The 24,086-nt window shown below is 39.9% G+C and overlaps 2 protein-coding genes across 5 annotated transcripts in view; one reads left to right on the forward strand and one right to left on the reverse strand.

Annotated features, from left to right (window-relative positions):
- The window catches only part of LOC131677918 (uncharacterized), a 122,941-nt gene extending 101,107 nt beyond the window's left edge, over positions 1-21,834 (forward strand). For all 3 annotated transcript variants that reach the window (XM_058958017.1, XM_058958018.1, XM_058958019.1), the window contains one exon: positions 21,495-21,834. The gene's annotated coding sequence lies outside the window, so the exon portion shown is untranslated. The remainder of the gene's footprint in view (positions 1-21,494) is intronic.
- On the reverse strand, positions 21,827-23,656 carry LOC131677920 (RNA-binding protein 34). Of its 2 annotated transcripts, none has more exons than XM_058958021.1 (3): positions 23,032-23,656; positions 22,576-22,881; positions 21,827-22,273 (listed from the first exon to the last, which is right to left on the reverse strand). In XM_058958021.1, the coding sequence occupies exons 1-3, from the start codon at positions 23,480-23,482 to the stop codon at positions 21,843-21,845; spliced, it is 1,188 nt and encodes a 395-aa protein (XP_058814004.1). In that variant the 5' UTR covers positions 23,483-23,656; the 3' UTR covers positions 21,827-21,842. The 2 variants fall into 2 exon arrangements, with proteins under 2 accessions (XP_058814004.1, XP_058814003.1); XM_058958020.1 differs by having other exon boundaries at positions 22,561-22,881; positions 23,032-23,653.
- Positions 23,657-24,086: the final 430 nt, after the last annotated feature.

The raw sequence follows: 24,086 nt of genomic DNA on the forward strand, positions 1-24,086 counted from the left end.
GATATTTGGGTTTGAAGAAAACCATTTTTGTTGTAAAAATCACTTTCAACTGTCCAAACAAAAGGTTCTTTTGAAAATTTTCTCCAGAAATAGTCTTATTATCCAGTGTAGCGCATTCCTCTGTATTTGACTCCTAAAGTGCACAGACTCTGGGTCTTACTATAAAAATTGATTCCGTCAGACACTAGTTACACTGTTACCAGTTATATTATACATAAATAATACATTTCTATGCATTGTAATCAATAAATATAACACGTATAGTATAAAATATAGTTAACCCTTAAATGCATAACGCTGTTTTAAAACAATATTACGCAAAACATCCCAAATTATCACAGTAATGTATTGAAACTAGGAAACAATTTTCACAAAATTTAAAAAAAAATTATTTGCACCTTTGAGGGTAATATGACTCCCATGTTTGGAAATAAAGTAAAATGTGATATCAATTGATACAAAAATATCTATTGCACATTTTTAAAAGACCTATTATGTACAACAATAATGTTGCCAAAAACGGAACCCATTTGTTGCCAAAATCTTAGTGTACCGAAAAGGGAGCATGCAAAAATCGGAACGTGCCAAAAACGGAATCTTACTGTACTATCATTGAAGAGCCTCCAAGAAACATAAAACACACATATCGTCAATACTTCCTCCATCCCACTACACGTTGAAAAACCTTGTCAATACGCTCCAGTATTGACAAAACAACTGAACATGTAAGGACCGCTAATACGGAACATAAACAAGATCAAACATTATTTACTAGTATATATGATGATTGACAGCAGAAATAACAAAAAGCGCCACAAAAAGCATAAGCAATCAAAACATCGGGAAAACAATATTTAGAACAGATGGATAAATCGTCGTACCCGGAACATCACGTTCCAAATCCATTCTTGACCGCTCATCATTCCGAATTAGATCCACATGACATCACTGTGAACAGCCTAGTGAAAGAAACCGATTCCACGCACCCCGGCTTGGCCACAAAGTCAACTTACTGTACTATCATACTACAAATTATGCAAAACATCAAACTGTCTTGAAAACATCAAACTGTCTTGAAAACAAAAACTCCAAAGTCTGTTAATGATTAGCGGCTCTTAAGCGTTCAATAATCCATTGTGGTATAACAAAGTTGGATTGATGATGTGCATCAAAAATATTGGACGCGTAAAGTCCGCTATTCATTTATACCTATGTGGAATATGAATGATATACAAAGATACAATCTGCTCGCTTAGCAAATTACAAACACGCACATGCACTCGACTGACACTACACCACTCCATCGATACAAAACACCGCGGCAGCGTCAATGCAAACAATCGCAAGCACCGCTCCCGCTCGCATGCGGTGGGAATTGAATCGATTTTCGATTTAGGCGAACATAGATCGCGATCCAAATTTTTGAGGAAGAATCGCATTGCCGAACGGATCCGGTCATCATTGTTCGGATACAATTCCGAACATGTATCGGAAAGAACCTAAATCGCAGCGATCCAAGGTGAGCGTAAGAGAGAAAAAATACGAACATGTGAGATACCATATTCACTTGGCTTTGGCCGATCGGGTGCTCAACAGATGCACACTCATAAACAAGAAAAACAGAATAAAGCATCGGAGGTAGGTGACTGCGCATGAGCCTTGAGTGAGCGTAAAACGATGCGATTCTTCCTATCCTTGGCTAGCACAGTATCGAGTTTTGGAAGCGCCTCCATTAGCGCTTGACCCCTGCTATTTGTACAGCGGCTGCCCCACTCCACTGCCCAAGCGTTAAAGTCTCCCGCTATGACTACCGGTTTCCGGCCCACTAGGTCTGACGAGAGCCTGTCGATCATCTGGTTGAACTGTTCTATTGGCCACCTTGGTGGAGCGTAGCAGCTGCAAAAGAACACACCATTGATCTTGGCAATCGCAACACCCTCGGCGGCGGAGTGTATTACCTCTTGAACCGGGAACCGTCCCGTTGTACAGATTGCCACCATTTCAGACCCGTCCGACACCCAATTGCCGTTGCCGGCAGGGATGCTGTACGGGTCTGATAAGAGGGCGACATCTGTCCTCGACTCCGAGACCGACTGCCACAGCAGCTGTTGGGCTGCTGCACAATGGTTAAGATTTAGCTGTGTGACGTTCACGGCTTCTTATTTACCTCACCGAAGGGACACGAAGGTCCGCCCATAGCATGTTTATGGGCTTGCTTCTTAGCGGTGCAGATAAGGCACTTGTGCGCCTTAGTGCAACCCCGCTCCTTATGCCCCTCCTCACCGCAGCGACGACATAGTTTGCTCCTGTCTATGCCCTTGCACTCGTAGGATTTGTGACCGGACTCAAGACACCGATAGCACCTATCCACTGAAGGCGGCTGGGGTATGCTAATTGGGCATACCGACCATCCGATCTTCAGCTTACCTTTTTGGCATCCGCCTTCAGTAGCCTGAGGTAGGCTACTTGGGTGCCAGAGGGTCCCTCTAAAGCGCACAGAGGCCCGCTCGATTGTGACGTCGCATTGCTCCTTAACGGCTGCGACGACATCTTCTGCGGTCGTGAACTCGTCCAGATGCTTGCACTGGAGAGTCATTTCCGCCCCTAGCGACCTGACCTGGGCGCCTTCACCAAGGACCTCTTGGGCCAAGGTCTTGTACACCGCACTAGATTGTGCGCCTCGCTTCATCACCAGAAGCATTTCTCCCGTGTTGGTGCGTCTCACGCTACGCACATTTTGCCCAAGGGCCGAAAGGTTTTCGGCCGCCTTCATCGACTTTAGGACGTTGGCGTATTTGTCCTTGTCGGTTTTTAACCACAACGCCTCGCCTCTGTTCTTGGCCTTCTTCGCGGGCCGCGGTACCTCAGGTGTCGGTGCAGGCTTCTTCCTGGTGACCAGCGTCCAGGGGTTAACGCCCCCTGCCCCGGTCGCGCCGGGTTGCTGGTACCAACGCTCTACTCAGCGAGGTCACTCTCGCCCTCGCTTACCTCGACCAAACGGCACCTGGCCTCAACGGTTGCACGCCGTGTGGTGTCGGTTTTTGCACCCTCGCCTGGCGACTTCCTAGGGCGCTTCGCGTTCGGCGCCGTCTTACGATTGCCCTTGCCTTTTCCCTTCGAGGGGAACTCGGCCGCCGCTCCGAGCGACGTGGCTGCTCCATAGAAGGTGAAGCCCACTGTCTGAGTGCCTGTATTGACCTTCTCTCTTCCCTCCCTCTTGGAGGCCACTGTCTGGGTTTCTCTGTCGGACTTCTCCCGACATTCCACCCTCTTGGCATAAGCCTGCTGTTCCTGTTTTGCGACACGAACAGTTTTCCGGAGCACCAGGAGGCTCTACTTTAACTCCTTGCTTATGTTTTGCTTTGCGCTAGTGAACTCGATTATTGAATCGAGCTGCTCCACCACTTTGCGCATCGCGAATAGTGGCCCGTCCAGTGCGTTGGTTTCCTACCACTACTGGGGGGTCACTGGTGCTATCAGATGCAGCACTCGTCGCTCCACTACTCTCCCCACGGGGGGAGACCTCGCCAAACCACCTCTAGCAAAGCGGTTTGGCACCTTAAATCCTACCCTCTTTTTTTTTTTTTTTGCAATGGAGAAGACCTTTATGTCCTAGCCCAGTACACGTGCTAACGGTAGGGTCCAATCTACCACACGGGGTGCACTGGGGGCGTGTCGGACTCGAATGGTGACCAGCCATTAATACCGACTAAACTCCATTGGGCTCCGCCATCATTCCTCCCAGGAACTACCTCTCGGTATTACTTCTTATCCTACCCTCTGCATCGCCACATCAGTACACCAGCATCGCCACATCAGTACACCAGCATCGCCACATCAGTACACCAGCATCGCGAAAAGTCAAGATCACTCTGCCCAACTATTTCAAAATAAGTCACTAGTCAATCAATGAAAAATAAACCTCGTATTGAAAATAATTTTTGTGTTTTCACAAAACTAGTTCACGCAAAAAAGATGACATTATACTCAAATGTTTAGTAGGCGGTTGTGTCTGAATATGTTTAATATTTTCATGATTCTAGTTCATAACTTGATAATACATTGATTTATATTAACTTTGTTGACTAAAAAAGTCAAGAATTGAACGATGCGCAACGATTTTCGTAAATTCTCGTCGTGTTATCGTGCTATTTTAGTCTTGAGCTTACCGTCGGATTTTGTACACAGAGTCACGTGTCTTATAGTTTTCTTAATTATTTCACGGACATGAATTGTGGCTAAGTAATGTGTTTTTGGTGCTCAGTGCAATTTCATTTAATTTCGAACATTACACTGAATCTTAACAAAAGAATAACAGGGTTACAGGTCCTAGTAGTGTTCTTGTATCTAATGCTCGCGCCTATGAGACTGGTTGCTAGCAGTTGTACACAATAGCACACATAGAAATTTCAAAACCAAAGAGCAGAGCGAATAATCCATGAATAATAGACTGCGTTCCTTGTAATTGTTTGCGTAAGTATATTAAGATTATGTGGAAAATTAATTACTCCATGAACTGTATCATGAACAGTTTCACGAGCTCGACTATCATGAATCGGTTAAAAATCGATGAAGTGAAATTGATTACGTGCAAAGATTAAGATCATAATCTTTAATTTCATTAACTATATCTTGAAAGTGGAAGTGTTTTTTTTTTAATTTGTGGACCATTCCACGCGCACAAATGGTGAATTGTAACTTATATGCTCGCAACTATAACCAGTTGACGAAGCAAGAATGGATCCATGAATTATATTCCGAGTATCGTGCAATGATTTTCGAGAAAATATCAAGACTTTGTTAATTTTGTGATCTAATTCACAACCACTAATACCAAATAAAGATCAATATGTGATAAATCATGAATCAGTTAATGTCGTATATTCGGACCATAGACAATGTTCCTAGATTTGTTAATAAAATTATGAATCAACGATTTTCGAGTTCGCGAATTGTCGGCGTGAGAAAAAGGCGTCGGCGGCGCGTCGCCGGTCTACTTTTCGGCGTCGGCGTTTGTTAAAATTTACTGGCGGCGCGCAGATTTCAGATTAAATTTTACTAAACTTTCCAGTTTAGCTCAGCCGGAATGCTGGCTGGATCTAATTCGTATTCCGGCTCCGGTGACACAACCGATTCAAGTTAGAATGTTTAAGGGGTACCATTTCGATGCGGCTTAGCCGCATAACCGAGGCCTAGGAACTGAAGCGGCGCAAAGCTGCTGAGGATCCGCCGGGCGAGGTGGCCACCGACCGGCTGTCGGAAGCAAGCGAACCTGTGATCCACTCGTTTGCCCGGCTTACTCAAACATAGGGGCTATCCCTAGTTTAAGTCCGACTGAGCGGTAGCGAAGTCGGACAGCACGCGCAAAAGCGATGTGGCGTAGCCACATTGGGTGGTGGACACAAAATAAAATTGGCAACGCTAACAAAATGTAAACACAAATGAACGGCTGGATGTTGTTGGCTCGAATCAAAACTTGTCGAAAGTAAACAAAGTTCATTTCATATCGTCAACCTGGCGCCCAGGTGGTGAAATCAACGGGGTGCTGGAGCGTTGCCAAAAAAAATTTATTTCCAGATTAAATTTTACTAAACTTCCCAGTTTAACTCAGCCGGAATGCTGGCTGGATCTAATTCGTATTCCGGCTCCGGTGACACAACCGATTCAAGTTAGAATGTTTAAGGGGTACCATTTCGATGCGGCTTAGCCGCATAACCGAGGCCCGGGCGAGGTGGCCACCGACCCGCCGTCGGAAGCAAGCGAACCTGTGATCCACTCGTTTGCCCGGCTTACTCAAACATAAGGGCTAACCCTAGTTTAAGTCCGACTGAGCGGTAGCGAAGTCGGACAGCACGCGCAAAAGCGATGTGGCGTAGCCACATTGGGTGCTGGACACAAAATAAAATTGGCAACGCTAGCAAAAGGTAAACACAAATGAACACTCCGGATGAACCTATCGTCAATTGACATTTCGACGAGTTTTGATTCGAGCCAATAATATGGGCCCCAAATGAACACTCCGAATGAACCTATCGTCAATTGACATTTCGACGAGTTTTGATTCGAGCCAATAATATGGGCCCAATGCAATCATCGTTAATGGTAAATAAATATGATTTGCTAATATTCAGACAGTTCAAGTAGTTTGATTGCAAACGAATCGGAGTACTGAAAGATATTCGTCTTACGGGTTTCCTGTTTGCAGGAGCTGAGCAAAACAAAAGTTTTGACAAAACCCACCGCTGAATTGTTCTTATAGTACATTTTTGGTGTAGATCCGGTCTGATCAACATTTCTGCCCTAGGTAAAAAAATGCGTACCCCCCTCAAACCAAATTTAAATTAGGTCGAATTAGCGCATGGGGGCCATTTAAACACCTTTTTCAATGTGAAAAGAATCATTTGGTATAATTGATATTGTTGTCATGCCTTCTTACCTTTCTTTGTCATGATGCTGAAGGGGATCGCTGCCACCCTTCTCCAATATGGAGACCCTCCCACACCCCACAACACCATCGTTGTTTTATTTATATATTCCTTGTCTGGACGTGAGTCTTTGTTTATTCCTTTCTTAAGGATTTTTATGAACGTGTGAGAATGAAGAAACGGTGAAAATTCATCTTTATTGGAAACACCGAGAAAAGATGGGGGATATTCCGAACAGTCACTTTAGGTGAGGTGACACTTTTTCTCACTCGCGCGATCACCGAAGTCATCTAAGGTGAGACGAGTCACTCACGTGACTCTCTGTCACGCTATTCTGGTGTGTCACCGCATTCTGTTAGTCGTTTCAGGTGACAGCAAAGTGAAGAAAAATAATGAGATGACGACGGTGAAAAAACATTAAATCGAATCGTTGTCCGTTTATATTATGATTGTCTGGTATTCGTCGTATTTGTAGCTTTTTCAAGCAATTGCATAACATATTACAACTATTTGTAGTAGTTTTGTTAATTTAAAAAACTAATACGGAAACGCTCACTAATAAGTTTGTATTTGTAAAAAGCACTGCTAGCATTGTCAAAAGACGGCATGAATTGTTAAAAAGTTTAAAGTTAAACTAGCTTATTGTGTATTAAGGTTGGACAGAGAATGTGCAAAATTCGCAAACGAAAAAAGCAGTTTTTTTCCACACCGTATGTCAGATCTTCATAAAAATCAATCAGCGTATGTAGAATGTTGTTACAGTATTGAGCTGATTGATTTTTATGAAGATCTGACATACGGTGTGAAAAAAAACTGCTTTTTTCGTTTGCGAATTTTACCCTTTCTCTGTCCAACCTTAAGACGGTTTGATTTTTCGAACAATTGCGGTTCGATCGAATCCGACTCGTGTCGTCATATTCAGCCTTATTCTGCATTATGATGGATCGCTTTTTCGAACGAATGTGATCTGCATTCTCAATAACGACAGCAAAACTAAACGGGAGCCTTCTGATGTGATCCGTCGTAATGCAAAATAAGGCTGAATCAGCATAATCCTTATACAATGGACAGTGGTTCAGAACAACAATTTAAGTGGAAAATGCATTTTTCGCAAAAACTTTAAATTCAAATTTTTCATCTTCAAAGGAATTTTTATACACGATTTGAATTTTATTTTATTGTTCCATTCCAGCAAACACCGAAAAGTCTCAATACATTTTGCATGTGTACCTGCAAACTTAAGCATTTTTTATTAAATGTTTTCGTGGATGAAAGGAGAAAAGTGAGACTAATTATGTAAGCTATGCAAGCAAGGCTCAATGGAACTATCCAAGTCAGTTTTGGATCTCATACATTTGGAGGAACATCAGATGTTGCTTCAAGCTGTCCTCAACTCCTATTTGGCAGTTTTTACTTCGTTGTCTGACGTATTGTTGATGGTCTCATCATTAGCGTTTCTGCATTAGAATTGGCAGACAGCCTTTGTTGATTATAAGATTAGGGAATGTGGGGAATAAAGTGATAGAGTGATGATCCCATTATCGCTATGTTTCTATTATCACGCTACCCATTTGAGGCCGTTGGTTAGAGCAGTGTCTGCCATCTTTGTTTAACGCATTGAGTCAAATGGTAGCGCAACAATAGGGGTACTCGATTCGTGTTTTCGTTGCGCTCAAACACGAGAATTTCACTGTTTTCAGCGCATGTATGTTATTATCTTGGTACTTAACAACGAAGCACAGCTGTTGATGCCAATTTGTACGCATTCCATTGTTTGTAGGCCGAGTAATTAAAGAATCAGTGAGGCGCCCTCCTTAGTATGGTGAAAATAGGCACTTCACCATATATAATGTCTTTTTTTGCACCAGTAAAGCTCCTTGAGCGTCTCATGTACGAATTCCGAAGGAAATTGAAGTTTAGATGAAATGCCGGAAGAGATGAGGAGCAGTAAGCGAGTTTTACAAGAGGGACTGAGACTTTTACTACCACTGAAATGAAATCTGTCAGTAGCACTAATACATATATAATTTCAGAAACTGTACGGGATGGCGCTGGACCTGTGGCGTTCGACTGGTATTGTCTATTCTCATTGGTTCGGAAGTCTTCTTGGCTGGTTTTGGTAGATGTTTGCAAGTGGATAGATCAATTCACTTGGGTGGGGGACATGTGGATGCTGCTAGTTGTCGACTCTTTTGACCTTTGGTATGAGGCAAAATCAAGAAAGGTTATTTAGCTCGACCAAGTACAGCAGCTTCTAGAAATGCTGAGTAGCCTTTTCGAGTCGGGGTCGGTGTGATCTGTTCGAGCCGAACCAGATGGACATTCGGTTCGAGAAAACTTTATGGGGAATCGCGAATAAATATTACCCAAATTCTTTATGGGCAGATTTTTTTTGTGAAACTTTGAAATGTCTTCATCCGTCCAGTTAGTCAGAATAATGACAATAGAAAAAAAATGAGTATTTGCCTGATCTATATCCTGACAATCACCACTATTGACTAGAACAGGGACAATCGAATTCTGGTTTAAGATGAAGGTGAAACAGCACAGTTGTGGGAAAAAGTATTCGCGAGTATGGACTGACACCGCTAGTATTTTTACCGCATTCATAAATAGTCGATTGATCCGCTTCGAACCAAGGAAACAAAAAGAAAATTAGGAAGCAACGTAAGCGGATTCAATGCGAAATTCTCACTATTATTTGTTTTGTTGTATTGGCTGCACCGAAATGTGCAGTTAAGGACATCCTGAACAGAGTCACAAGGTAGCAGCTAAAATGGCTGCTGACGTTTCTGCTTATTTTTTATTTCATCGTCAAAATCAAAACATTGCATTGGCGCGCAAGACAAAATCGTTTGAACTTGAATGTCTTAGCTCAGATTGCTTAGACATTGCATCACTGTATGTACGCATGTTAGCATAAGCAGATGAATAGATTCTCTTCACGGAATTTTGATTCGGAACACGCGGTAAAAATCAGCCAGCTGATTACTGAACGATACACTTGTGTGCATACCATCTCCTACCGGTATAGTACGCTCTAGCTGCACACAGATGTTGTAACCTTAAGTAAAATATGCAAAACGAAAAAGTTTTTACCACTGATAGATGTCAACAGAGAACTTACAGTACAGAGATTTACGTTCCCACTAAGCAATTACATGTACTTTCTATCTCTATGGCAAGCACAGAACATAGCAAGAAACCTAAGTAACCATAAGCATTGAACCAACGATCATTGGACGGTGATGGAACCATTGCACAATATTGTCTATACATTTGCACTAATGTTATTGTTAGTTATCAGTGTGCAATCGGGCTGTCTCAATAACCTATTTTTGCAACCTATGTGCATTAAATGTACACCTATCGGCTCACCGTTGCACATGTCAGTGTGTGCAGTGCTCTGTGCATCTATAACTGCAACAGCCTTCCCATGAGCGTTATGGCGGCTCAGAGTTTGTCCTTTCGTGTTGCTCAGGAATACATTGCTCCTATGCACACATGCATACCGAATTTGATCATCCCTGTTCCAGTCAATATTCATATTTGTTAGGATCCTCAATTTTTTCTATCGTCATTATGCTGAATAGCCAGACGGGAAAAGTTCTTTTAGGGTTTCACAAACAGAATCTCTGCCCATAAAGGACATGAGAAATATTTATGCACGATTTCATATAAATTTTTCTCGAAACGAATGTCGATCTGGTTCGACTTAAACAGACCGCATCGACTTGAAAGGGTTGCTTATCATTTCTAAGAGCCGTTGTGCTTGGTCGAGCTAAATGATCATAAAAAAGTCCTGAATAATTGACTATTTTTTACGTACCACTCCTGTACTCCTTGCCCGAACTAACCCGTACCCAAGGTTAAAGTCGATAACCAACAGAATCCACATATTCTTACATCCAAGGAAAAAGATATATCCATTTACAAGTAGAAGCATACGTCTACCAACCAGCCATGAAGACATTCGAACCAATGAGAATGGACCATGCCAGTCGAAGGTCACAGGCCTAGCGCCATCCCGTATAGTCCATGAACTGTTTGAGCTGGAATAATAATGTATGTTAGTGCTACTTACAGATTACATTTCAGGGGTAGTGTCTCACTTCCTCTTTTAAAACTTACATACTAAGTTGCAGCCCACCGCTGCTCATCTCTTCTGCTATTTTGACACCGTCAGTCGATCGTTTCATATAATCGATATCTCTGTCATCGAATACGCCATTTTCTTTGGAACTCTGGTGGCGTAAATATCAACTATTTGAAGCAAAAAAGACATATGTTAATTCATACATATTCCCTAATTTTAAAATCAACAAAAGCCGTCTGCCTATTTTAATGCAGAAACGGTAATGATGTGATCATCAAGAATACGTCAGATAGCCTTAATTGACCCCTTTCGACACCAGTTTAGCCTTGCCAAGCCGTAACGTGGGTGGCGGCGTGAAAGCTGCCAAATCGGGGTTGAGAACATCTTGAAGCAACATCTGACGTTGCTCCAAATGTATGTGATCCAAGACTGACTTGAATAGTTCCATTGAGCATAGTTTTCATACCTTACATCAGTGATTCTCAACCTGGGGTCCGCGGACCCCTAGTGGGCCGTGAAGTCGTTTCTGGGAGTCCGCGAAGAAAAATATATTTTCCGAGCGTATATTGAAATTTCAAGTCTTGTTTCCTAACAAACTGAAGTTAATACATTGATAGCATACAAAGTCGATGTTTGTCCGTGGGGGTCCGCAGCAACCCAGGGTGATTTCTAAGGGGTCCGTGGTACGAAAAAGGTTGAAAACCGCTGCCTTACATCATTAGACTCACTGTTCTCCATTCACCCACGATTATGCATTTGCACTAATCTGCCCCTTATTATAGCTTTTACAATGCAATGAAACTCAATCGGGATTACACATTCATATCACGATGGCAATTTTTTTTAAGGTTTTCTGAAAATGCGTGCATGCGTTGAAAAGATCCAACGCGGCCACCACGAAATCTCAGAAACCAATTTATCCACCATTCTAAAAAATTTCCTACAAGAAAATGTTTTCAGCAAAGACACGCTAGAGTTCGCTGCACCCAATTATGCGAAAAGATGATTCGAAAACGACATAAACCTAGAAGCACCAGATTTAACGGGAAATGTAATTTCCTCAATTATCGTACTGGGCCACTGTAATTGATCGCAATGGTAGTAAAATGCAATCCCAATGAGTGAGAAGAGCCCACCATATATTTACTAAATGTTAACAACTGTTCAAATCGTTTCAATAGTCCCTCCCAAACTCAATATTTAAATTATAAGCGTAAAATATTCAGTCAGTCAACATAGAATGTCTGAAATAAAGTATCTATTTACTTAATCGGTCGTAAATCTTCATAAAAACACTTTCACCAAAAGGGTTCGACTACAATTCCATAGGACCCCCTGCAACAATTTATGTTCATGATACTTCTGAAAAATACGGCAATGACCATATAGAGTAATTACACCAATTATGGATATACTATGTCCGTCATAATAATGTTTTCAATTTGTTAGTAGTTATTATTTTTTCATTATTTTCAATAGGAACGCAATTTCCGAAATACATATGGTGGTATATGCTTCAATTTTTGAACTTCTGAATCAATAGTAGAATATGAAAAATATATTTCATGCATGCTTATGTAACACAATAATTTCATAGACTTGCTAGCATAGACTTAAGATGCCGGTGAACTATATAAGGAGCAACATAGAATTTGCCTGGCTCGCCCTAATCAGTCCTAGTTCTCAACCTTGAAAGAGACAACAGGCCTTCGTCACGGGTTACATAGGCCGTGCTCGGGCAATCTTAGCTTAACACTCTAAACATAAAAGACAATCGCGTGCCTCGATGGCCCGCCGCTGCAGAAGACGTAACGTCAATCTACTTCTATCACTAGATAACACCGCGTGAAAACAACCACTCATTAACAGAAGTGAGCGGATAAATCCAGAACTTTAGGTACGAACCTGAACCTTAAGCCAGATCCGAAAACCTTCTAACAACAAATTACGTGCCCGATACCCGAAGACCAAAAAGAGGCTTTCCATTCCCACCCCAGAACGTCAATACCAAGCGATGGCAATTAAGCAGGCCCCTTCCGGAATCGCAACGACTATCCCCGGGGGATGAGAGCATCCGCGAACCCACAAACAGTAACACAAATAACCAACATCTTACTTGCAACGAATAAGAACTTACATGTAACGATGAGTTTATTTTCCCCTGGAGCTAGATACTCTTAAAAGATGATCTATGCCGTAATGGAACATGCTTTTGGATCCCATCAAAACATCTCTTCAATTGACTTTGAATACAAAGTAGTGGCGCATTCCCAATCATCTATATTGGTTGATGGCCTAAATAAAATATATGATACAAAATGAAAGGCTTCTATGTTTATTTGATCTTATCCAATCACATTGTGATAATTGAAATCAGAAGTTTCATTTTTAACTGGAAAATACTATCTACAGACGAACAGGAGTGAAAACAAAGCTTATTATCTCCAACAATCATTTAATTGTAACGAACTGTTTCAAGCGTATCCTGAAACTGTCACTTTCCTTATTTCCCCTTGTTTCTACCATCCTCCACATCCCAAAATGATATCCAAAAACAAATTTGTCACACAAGTCGTGTCTAATGAAAATGACTTTTTGTTTGACAATTATTACTTCTCAAAAACCAACAGCTATGTTGTTGCCATCTTTTATTTCATCAGTGCTTTTATGGTCGTTATCGTAGCTCAGAATAATATAGCGGAGGAGGATAACTCCAAACCTTTAACACATTCCCTCTGATGCAAATAATAATAAAAAAAATCGCTGTGCAGCAAATAGTTCCATTAGTCGCTCCAATCTCAAAAATATTTCATATACCAGAGTCACAAAAAACTGGGTAAATTAATTTCAATGGTTAATAAAATTATAGAAACTCATACTTCATTACAAATTTCCAACAGATTTAGAGTTGCTAAAATGTAAAAAAAGATGGTTGGGTAATGTCAGAGACATAACCGGAGTGAAGTAGAATACACTTTAGACCGGTAAATTCTGCTCTGGAATTAGCAATTTCTATGCGATTTTGTCGTCTTTTGCACATTCATAGTTTATTTGGAGTATTTTTGGAATTATCAAGTTGACAATTTGCAACATTCTTTGAAAATATTGTTGAACTTTTATGAATGAAGGCACGCAAACGAGCGTTTAACCGTCGTCCTACTACCAGCATCAGAGAAGTAGCAGATCAGCATTTTTCGCTACATGGCCTGTACCAAACAGACCGCTCGTAAGTCCACCGGAGGAAAGGCTCCCCGCAAGCAGTTGGCAACAGCCCCCTGGCAACCCTATACTATCATATGGAGTTTGACAGCGACCGACATATATGGGGCGTTATAGCTATAAAGCCCCAAACAAAGAATTATGTTCGGCACTATGCTCGATATTCAAGCATTCCGCACGACGTTTTGCATCTTGTGGGATGATTTAATATCATATCATTCAAAAAATCGACATTTTGTAACTAAATACAGCTTCTAATCATTCGGTTCAAAATCAATGTTTTGCTTTCATGGCAGTGATGCTGGCTGTACAGAGACGTCGTCCTTGACAGGGAGCTGGTTGGCAACGAAGGCCGTGTAAAAGTGCCCCAGTCACGGTTGGCGTTAAGAAGCCTCATCGCTACCGAACAGAAACTGTCGCCCTGCGAAAAATTCACAGCTATCAGAAATCGAGCGGGCCTAAATTGTGACCCAAAATAAACCACAAACCAACAAGTTGTTTTCAGAACCAGCCAATTATAAAGTATTATTATTATACATGAAATTTTTCATTGCCTTACAACCTCCCTCCCCCTTTCCTCCCGGCTTGAATTACTATCAATCTTGATGATGCTGTGCGGTAGGGGCACTAATTTTGATTATAATGGAAAATTTAGGTTTGCGCGTTTTTTCCAAAAGTTTTTTAGCTGTGCTGTTTTCAAGGAAGTTGTAGTTGAATTCAAAATAAAATAGTTTATTTCTATTGTCAGAGATGGACCTTCCAACGAAAACTAGTCTGGCTCGCTTGGAATCGAATTGTATGGACCAACCACTGCTTTCACAAAATCTGTTATTTTCAGTAATTGAACATTCTACACAACTAGTCACAACTATTTCCAATCAGCGCAAAAATCGAAGGTTTTTATTCAGTACAATAGCAGATTTTCACTTTTAGCAAAACAGGCAACATTCTGGCCGAAAATTTTGAAACGGAGCACCTATATCGAAACGTTAGAAAACGTTCGATTTTTGTAAATTGAATCATTACACTAACCTATCTACAAATCACAAATAACTTTTGATTTTGTGCCATTCCACGTGAAAGCGACGGTATTGTTCACAAGTGGCTCACTTACCATCCAACGCTCTTGGCAAGCCACTTTCGGATGCTTGTAATAACAAAACTTCAATTCAATTCTTTGTCGATAAATTGATGGCCCTGAAAAGGGCCTTTTGTTTGGACATTTACTTGGAGCTGGTGTATATGGTAACAGTTTTGGTGCCATGGAAGACGGCGTGCTTGGCCAACTCTTCTGACAGCAGCAAATGGACGGCGGTTTGAATTTTGCGAGAGATGCTGCAAACGCATGCTGATGCTGGAAACGAACTGAGTGTGAGCAACAGCATGCTGAGTTTTTATACCTGACTACAGCACAATGTAAGTTCGTCCTTTTTTGTGTTGTCCTCAATATGTGTTCGTCGTAGCTCCACCCCTTCGTTGGTCGACCACATATTTTTGATAAAGAACAAAATTGAAATTGTGTTTCCAATACGGAGGTTATCGAACACTCAGGGTAAAGAGAGTAATGTAATACGGCACCTCGGTAAAATGTTTGAGAATTGAAACCTTTTTTGAATGCGTCTAGTAAAAATGTTTTCCACTTCACTCCAGTTTGTTTCTGACCATATTTGCAATTTGCGTAGTCCACCGGAGGAAAGCCTCCCTGCAAGCAGTAAGCGACGAAGGCCGTGTAAAAGTGCCCCAGTCACGGTTGGCGTTAGGAAGCCTCATCGCTACTGAACAGAAACTGTCGGCCTGCGAGAAATTCACAGCTATCAGCAACCGTGCGGGCCTAAATTGTGACCCAAAATAAACCACAAACCAACAAGTTCTTTTCAGGACCAGCCAATTATATTCCAGTAAGATATAAATGAAATTTTCATTTTCCATTGCATTACAACCTCTTTCCTCCCTGCGGGGGCGCAGGCAGTTTCCATTATAGTGGAAAATTTAGGTTTGCGCGTTTTTCCCAAAAGTTTTATAGCTGTGCTGTTTTCAAGGAAGTTGTAGTTGAATTCAAAATAAAATAGTTTACTTCTATTGTCAGAGGTGGACGAACGAAAATTGTCTGGCTCGCTTGGAATCGAATTGTACGGACCAACCACTACTTTCAAAATCCATTATTTTCAGTAATTGTACATTCTACAGAATTAGTCACAACTAACGGAGCACCTATATCGAAACGTTAGATTTTTGTAAATTGAATCATTACACTAAACTGTCTATAAATCACAAATAACTTTTGATTTTGTGCCATTCTACGTGAAAGCTTGTGAACAATACCGCCGTTCATAAGCGGCTCACTTACCATCCAACACTCTTGACAAGCTGATGCTTGTAATAACAAAACTTCAATTTCATTCTTTGTCGATAAATTGATGGCCCTGAAAAGGGCCTTTTGTTTGGGCAGTGTTCGAAATTTACTTGGAGCTGGTGTATATGGTAACAGTTTTGGTGCCATCGAAGACGGCGTGCTTGGCCAACTCTTCTGACAGCAGCAAACGGACGGCGGTTTAAATTTTGCGGGAGATGCTGCAAACGAACTGCTGCATGCTGATGCTGGAAACGAACTGAGCATGAGCAACAGCATGTTGAGTTTTTATACCTGACTACAGCACAATGTAAGCTCGTCCTTTTTTGTGTTGTCCTCAACAGGGTTGCCAAAATTAAATCTGTATTTTTGTCCTAAAAAATCTTTTCATCTGTATTTGCTCCTCGAAAAATCTGTGTTTATATCTGTATCGAATCAGTTGAGTAGTTTAATCTTTTGCTGGATTATCTATCGAAAATATTAATTCCTGTGGTTTAAATCAGTCAAGCAAGGACCTGTTTACATTTTCATAAAGAAACACTACAAATCGTTCTGATATTTTACATCCAGAAACTTAACTTTATCGAATTTGCACAATGGAAAAATAATTTTCTTCACATAATGATTTGCGGACAAAAAAATGTGATATAACAAAGTCACAGAGCAATACAATTAATGTTTCTGGAAGCAAACTTCAGCCAACCGTTTTCTGGGTGCTAACCTGAGTGTATTACAAACCTTTACCTTTCAGAGTGAGTGACCACTCTCAAAAATGAATGTATATTTTAATATAGAGGTTATATTGTAACGACATATAATTAGCAAGGGATTGGAAGGTGAAGTATTTTTCAAATATTAAGAGCCATAGTACTCAAGGGAGAGCGAGGATTTGAAGTACCGTAAACCGGGGTGACATTGATCACTTTTCGAAGAAATCATTGCATATTTTTAGACGCAACACATTTTTTTCAAGTTTAATATTTTCAAACCATGTACTGATGTAAGGAGAACAAGATTGGATGGTTTTACATAAAATTGTCCGCTTACAGCTTTTTTTCCAAAAATGATTTCAAGTTGATGTCCGTTTTTGTATTCCGGGGTGACTTTGATATCCTGCATGTTCACCCACATGAAGTTATTGATGTCAATGTTTTTCATTCAAATGTTTGTTTAAACTAATTCTGGGAAGATACTCATTATTAAATACATGTTAATTGGTATTATACAAAGTATTCAATGTACTGTAAAATTCGAGTAACCAAAATTCGTATAATTTGTGTCCAACTAGAATAAAAGATTCGGAAAACCTTTAAAACTGCTAAAATTGTTTTATTTCATTGCTTTATCAATGTACAAAATGTTTCATCCATTTTAACACGTTTGAATATTGAACAATAAAAAAATGTTGCGAGTTTAAGCTTAAAAAAATTGAAATAATTGCCAACTAGTTTCACAAAAAAATTGTATTTAAAATAAACAAACTCTTAAAAGATTTACTTGATACATCCCACCTTAAAGGAAAATAAAATCTTGCTTGTAATTTGTTATTCTTGCTCAAATCTGAGATTTATTTGCTTTATAAAAAATAGACACTTTATGAAGCTTCGTAAAAATAAGGTAAAGTCAAATTTCGGTTTTTTGTAGTTTTTGTACCCAAAAACCGAACAAAATACTCAAAAAGTATAACAAACCAGTATTTCATAATTTTAGAGTGAAAATCATTTCAAACTAAAATGATTCGGAAGACTATTCTAGTTTAATAAGCGATCTACGAAAAAAGTTTCGAGTGTTCAAAGTTACCCCGATGATCAAAGTCACCCCGGTTTATGGTAAGAAAGTTTAGAAAAGCGTGGAGTAGGGTCAATGAACAAGCTTAGAGTTTCCCGGCTATTTAACTCTTTGTCTTCTGCAACGCAGGAGTCAGGATCTTTTGGCATTAAATGCGAATCACCTGAGTCTGCGGCATGTCCGGACAAGCGTAAAGTCAATTTAATGACTTATGCTGTCGGAACCGACAAATTATATGTCGTTACAATATAACAAAAAGGAAAAAGATTGACTCACTATAAGTCGTTAATAAAAAAGGAAAAAAAAAATAGTTTTTGTAACATCATTTTTCAAAAATCTGTATATCTGTACATACACGCAAAAATCTGTATATCTGTGCATACAGATTCTTGGTCTGAAAATGGCTGAAACATCTGTATAAATACAGATTATTCTGTATTTTTGGTAACCCTGGTCCTCAATATGTGTTCGTCGTAGCTCCACCCCTGCGTTGGTCGACCACATATTTTTGATAAAGAACAAAATTGAAATTGTGTTTCCAATACGGAGGTTATCGAACACACAGGGTAAAGAGAGTAATGTAATACGGTACCTTGGTAAAATGTTTGAGAATTGGAACCTTTTTTGAATGCGCCTAGTAAACACGAAACTGTAAACAAACACACAAATAATAACTTTTTATTTTGTGTCATTCTACGTGAAATCTACGATATTGTTCACAAGTAGCTCACTTGCCATCGAACGCTCTTGGCAAGCTACTTTCGGATGCTTGTAATAACAAAATTTCAATTCAAGGAAAGCCTCCCCGCAAGCAGTAAGCAACGAAGGCCGTGTAAAGTGCCCCAGTCACGGTTGGCGTTAGGAAGCCTCATCACTACTGAACAGAAACTGTCGCCCTGCGAGAAATTCACAGCTATCAGCAATCGAGCAGGCCTAAATTGTGAGCCAAAATAAACCACAAACCAACAAGTTCTTTTCAGGACCAGCCAATTATATTCCAGTAAGATATAAATGAAATTTTCGTTTTCCATTGCCTTACAACCTCTTTCCCCCTTTCCTCCCGGCTTGAATTACTATCAATCTTGATGATGCAGTGCGGCTGGGCACAGGCAGTTTCCATTATAGTGGAAAATTTAGGTTTGCGCGTTTTTCCCAAAAGTTTTTTAGCTGTGCTGTTTTCAAGGAAGTTGTAGTTGAATTCAAAATAAAATAGTTTACTTCTATTGTCAGAGGTGGACCTTCCAACGAAAACTAGTCTGGCTCGCTTGGAATCGAATTGTACGGACCAACCACTGCTTTCACAAAATCCGTTATTTTCAGTAATTGTACATTCTACAGAATTAGTCACAACTATTTCCAATCAGCGCAAAAATCGAAGGTTTTCATTCAATACAACAGCAGATTTTCACGTTTGAAAAAACAGGCAGCATTCTGGCCGAAAATTTTGAAACGGAGCACCTATATCGAAACGTTAGAAAATGTTCGATTTTTGTAAATTGAATCATTACACTAAACTGTCTATAAATCACAAATAACTTGATTTTGTGCCATTCTACGTGAAAGCTTGTGAACAATACCGTCGTTCACAAGTGGCTCACTTACCATCCAACGCTCTTGACAAGCTGATGCTTGTAATAACAAAACTTCAATTTCATTCTTTGTCGATAAATTGATGGCCCTGAAAAGGGCCTTTTCTTTGGGCAGTGTTCGAAATTTACTTGGTGCTGGTGTATATGGTAACAGTTTTGGTGCCATCGAAGACCAACTTTTCTGACAGCAGCAAACGGACGGCGGTTTGAATTTTGCGGGAGATGCTGCAAACGAACTGCTGCATGCTGATGCTGGAAACGAACTGAGCGTGAGCAACAGCATGCTGAGTTTTTATACCTGACTACAGCACAATGTAAGCTCGTCCTTTTTTGTGTTGTCCTCAATATGTGTTCTTCGAAGCTCCACCCCTTCGTTGGTCGACCACATATTTTTGATAAAGAACAAAATTGAAATTGTGTTTCCAATACGGAGATTATCGAACACTCAGGGTAAAGAGAGTAATGTAATACGGCACCTTGGTAAAATGTTTGAGAATTGAAGCTTTTTTGAATGCGCCTAGTAAAAATGTTTTCCACTTCACTCCAGTTTGTTTCAGGTTTTATTTGCAATTTGCGTACTGAAATAAATCATAATTTAGGGTTTAACCCAAATTGCTCTCCAGGGAGAAACAGTCCATGAAACAGAAAATGCAAACTTATTCTTTGAAATGAGTGGTGGCCCTGAAAAGGGCCTTTTTTATAATGATACAAGTGAGTTCTACCATACAATGTGCGTCCCTGCCGCTACAAAGTATAGACGACATTCATTGAGATTTTGCACTTGGCGCGTTCAGTATAGGTCACGGCATCTCGGATGACATTTTCCTGCACACCATCAGCATTCGTAGATTAAATCGGAGATGCATTTTACACCACCACGACGAACCAGACGCCGAATGGCAGATTTGGTGATTCCCTGGATTTTATCACGAAGAACCTTGCGATGACGCTTGGTACGGGAATGCAAACATGATACCGCTCATTGTACCGTCCGGACGAGCATGTTACTCGTGTGGTAAGCGAGCACCCACTGATACAAAACAAGCTCGCGTGACCTGTATATATAACATTCCCGTATGTAATGAAACGCTTACATGCTCCTTTTTGACGGCTCTGCGTGGGATATGCTGGCAAATTGCGCGTTTTCCTCGCTGTTTCCGAAGGATTTTCTGAAAATCCTTGTTTTGGTTTATTTATAGTAGTCGCTGTAATTCCGAAATTTAATACGAAATACGTGCACAAATTTCCGATCAGATAGTGCAAAAATATTGCGATTTCGTCCAGTAGAACGGAAGATACTCGCATTTCAAACCTGGGAAAATTTCTCAACTGAAATTTTTGAAACGGGACCCCATATTGAAACGTTAGAAGTATTCTACTTCAAAATAAAATCGACAATCAAAATTCAAATTATCAATCGCCTGACCTCAGTTGCATCGTTTTTTCTTATTCCAAAAGTCACCCCCATTAGTCACTTTCCATATTCCCTTAGTCACCTAATGTGACAAAATTTGTCACCTTGGTGACATCTCTCACTTTAAGTGAGATGACTTGAAAATTTCCGATCACCTTAGTCACGTGAGATTTGTGTCACCTCACCGAAAGTGACCGTCAGAATAACCCCCGATATGTCCTCAAGCAGGAATATTCAGCTGCATTCATCTTCAATTTTCAGTAACGCTAACGAAAACTTCAAATGAACCAGGCGTCCATTCATTCAATGCAGGTTTTCATTCGTCTCCGAAATGTATTTAGTGGCCGCCAAAAAAGAATTTCGATTATTTTCAACTCTGAAAATAAGTCATCACCTAATTAATTAATTTTTTTTAACTTTGAAATAAAGTTAAAGAGAAACATACCCACGTATCTGAAAACTGATTTGGAAAAGGACACACAATACAACTGTGTAATGAAAGCAATAGTTTTTAGTATTTTTTGCATACCCCGAAACGTAACTATCAAATGAATTGCGATTTAGGTATATGCAATTTCATGTTCTTTACTAATTGCTTTCTTTTCTTCCACAGGTAAACGAACCAGAGAAAACCACAAAATTACAATTGATTGTAAAATTTCTGTAAGATACATTTTTTGCTGATAGGCAATATCTATTTTTTGTTTGCAGAAGTAATATAAACTTCACACTTTGAAAGTGTACAGTAATATATTATACAGCATTGCGTAGATTTTTCATTTTACTACTAGTAAAAAGGATAGAATAACAAGTGGTAAAAAAGGACAAGTATCTATTTGAAAAAAAAAGTTTCAATTCAAATCCGTGGGTTCAGTTACTTGAACGTCTGCACTGTAGTTCATGCACGAAATTAATGTATTTCACAAAAAAGAAATAAAGAACTAATCCATATATACCACGTTCATTTAATTTTTATTCCTACAGCCGTTAGCTTCTGCGCAAGCTTCTTTTCCGAAGGGGATTTTTTTGCTTTACGCTTATAATGTCCTTTAGGTTTTGCAACAGCTCCCAGGAACTCACTTGATGCTTTTTTCCTCGGTTGTCTATCGGTTAAGTGTACACCATTAAATGATATATCCTCGCTGACAGACTGAGTTTTCTTAGATACAATATTACCCTTCTTGTTTCTTCGTACATGCTGCTTTTGAGGATTAACTTTCATGATTCGTAGCGGGCGGCCATTGAGCAATTGTTGGTCCAGTTTTAAAGCTTTAGCGATTGAAACGCCCTTTTTAAAACACACGTAACCAATGTACTTGCCGGAGATTTGTCGAACATATTCAATATCGCCGACCTTGCTAAAGAACGCATACAGTTCGTTATCAGTAGTATCTACAAGCAAATTAGTTAAATTGAAACCCGCAATTGTGTCGGTATTGAAATCCTTATTCAGCGTCATAACAAAATGGTATTTCGAACGTAAGACTCCACTTTTGTGGAATGTGCGTAAGAATAGAAACCGTTAGTGTACTTTTTTAAATCAGATAAACACATTAATATGTTGAAGGAGCCAATTACACGACTATTTCGAAAATGATTCGAATTATGGCAAAGTAAATTGAACAAAAATTTACCAGCGATTCGTCATGATGCTGGATAAGGATGTTATTCGTACATACTTTTGTGAATGTTACCTACAAACACTGTCGAAGCATGGTGTCCAAGCTGTTTTTGTGACTGTAGTGAAACCCGAATGCGGTTACCCTCAACAATTTCACCGTTCATTGAACAAGCGGCCTCGGCTTCCTTCTTGGTTTCGAAACGAACGTAGCAGTTTAAAGCTTTTGCTTCCTTGCGATCCTTTTTCTTGAGTAGTATGACACCATCAATTGTGCGGAATCTGATGGTCAATATTTTTCCAAATGGCTTAAAAAAAGTTTTAACAGTTGATTTTTTTGCCGTATTTGGTAAGTTCCCGATGAAAATAGAATATTCGCGTCCTGTAATACATAGTTGACGTTAGTCGAAAAAAATATTTATAGCAGCCAGTTTTGTGTTGCGGTGTTTATACAAATTATGGAAGTTAATATGAGACGCTTAGCAAAATTTAAAATAACATCCGACCACTGTGAGTTGAAATCGAAACGAACCTGGAAAACGATTTTCTTTGGATAGCTTCACATCGACCTTATCTGAATTGGATTTAGGATGTTGATCCATCTCTTTTGAATTATTTTTAAAACCATCCAATTCGCCCTCGGATGTGACCACATTATTATCCGCTACTGCCTCAGTTTTTTTGATTTTAACCATTTTTGATGATTTTATGTTAATATATGGTTTGGTGGTAGAATCGTCTTTGGCAATCACGTGCTTTTTCTTTAATTTTTTTTTAATGCTTTTTGTATCCAATGTTGTGTAATTCTCAACACCTTGCTTACGCATTGTAGAAACCATTTCTTGTTTTATTTTCTTAGACTTTTTTGGCCGATTGATATCGCGAGACAACGTACGTTGTGTTTTTGGTAAATCGACTGGTGCGCGTGTTGGAACTTCACCATCTTCCACAGGGGTCTTCTTTTCAATTGACTTTCTTCCCATGCTCTTCGTATCAACTTAATTAGCTATAATTCAAAGTTTTTCAGACTTACTATTATCTTAAATCTAGCAACGATCAATTTCTTCACCCTCGTTTAACTCTAAGAGAAGAGAAGACAATCGCGCAGCCAATTTGACCCAGTCCTAACCTCAATATTGAACCAGCTTCTGATTGGTCGTTTTGCCAATCATGAGCGTTTATTATATTTACCAACGGGATGGAAAACAGTGCTGCTGAATCTATTCTGGCTTCTTTTCATGCACATCAACATTTCATGCAATTTGAATAAATGTCCTGAATGACGATATAGTTACGTCTACTGTTAAGAGAGACACGAATAAAAATTAAATTTTTAAATGCAGCTTATGCATTGTAAATTGTTGGTTGAGGTGCGATTTCCGAGGTACAATTATTTTCAGCAATTGCGAAAAGCATACAAAAGGAATCTGGGAACGATGAACACTTGTTGTCTTTAGATTTACTGCAGTGCCTAGTCGGGAAAATCAAAGTTCTAACCCCAACCGCTGTCAGTCCATACATTTTGACAGCAGTTGGGGTTAGAAACTGCACTGATAAAATCAAGTACCCATTAATGCGTAGAAAACT

This window comes from Topomyia yanbarensis, chromosome 1 (assembly GCF_030247195.1).
Source record: "Topomyia yanbarensis strain Yona2022 chromosome 1, ASM3024719v1, whole genome shotgun sequence".
NCBI lineage: Eukaryota > Metazoa > Arthropoda > Insecta > Diptera > Culicidae > Topomyia > Topomyia yanbarensis.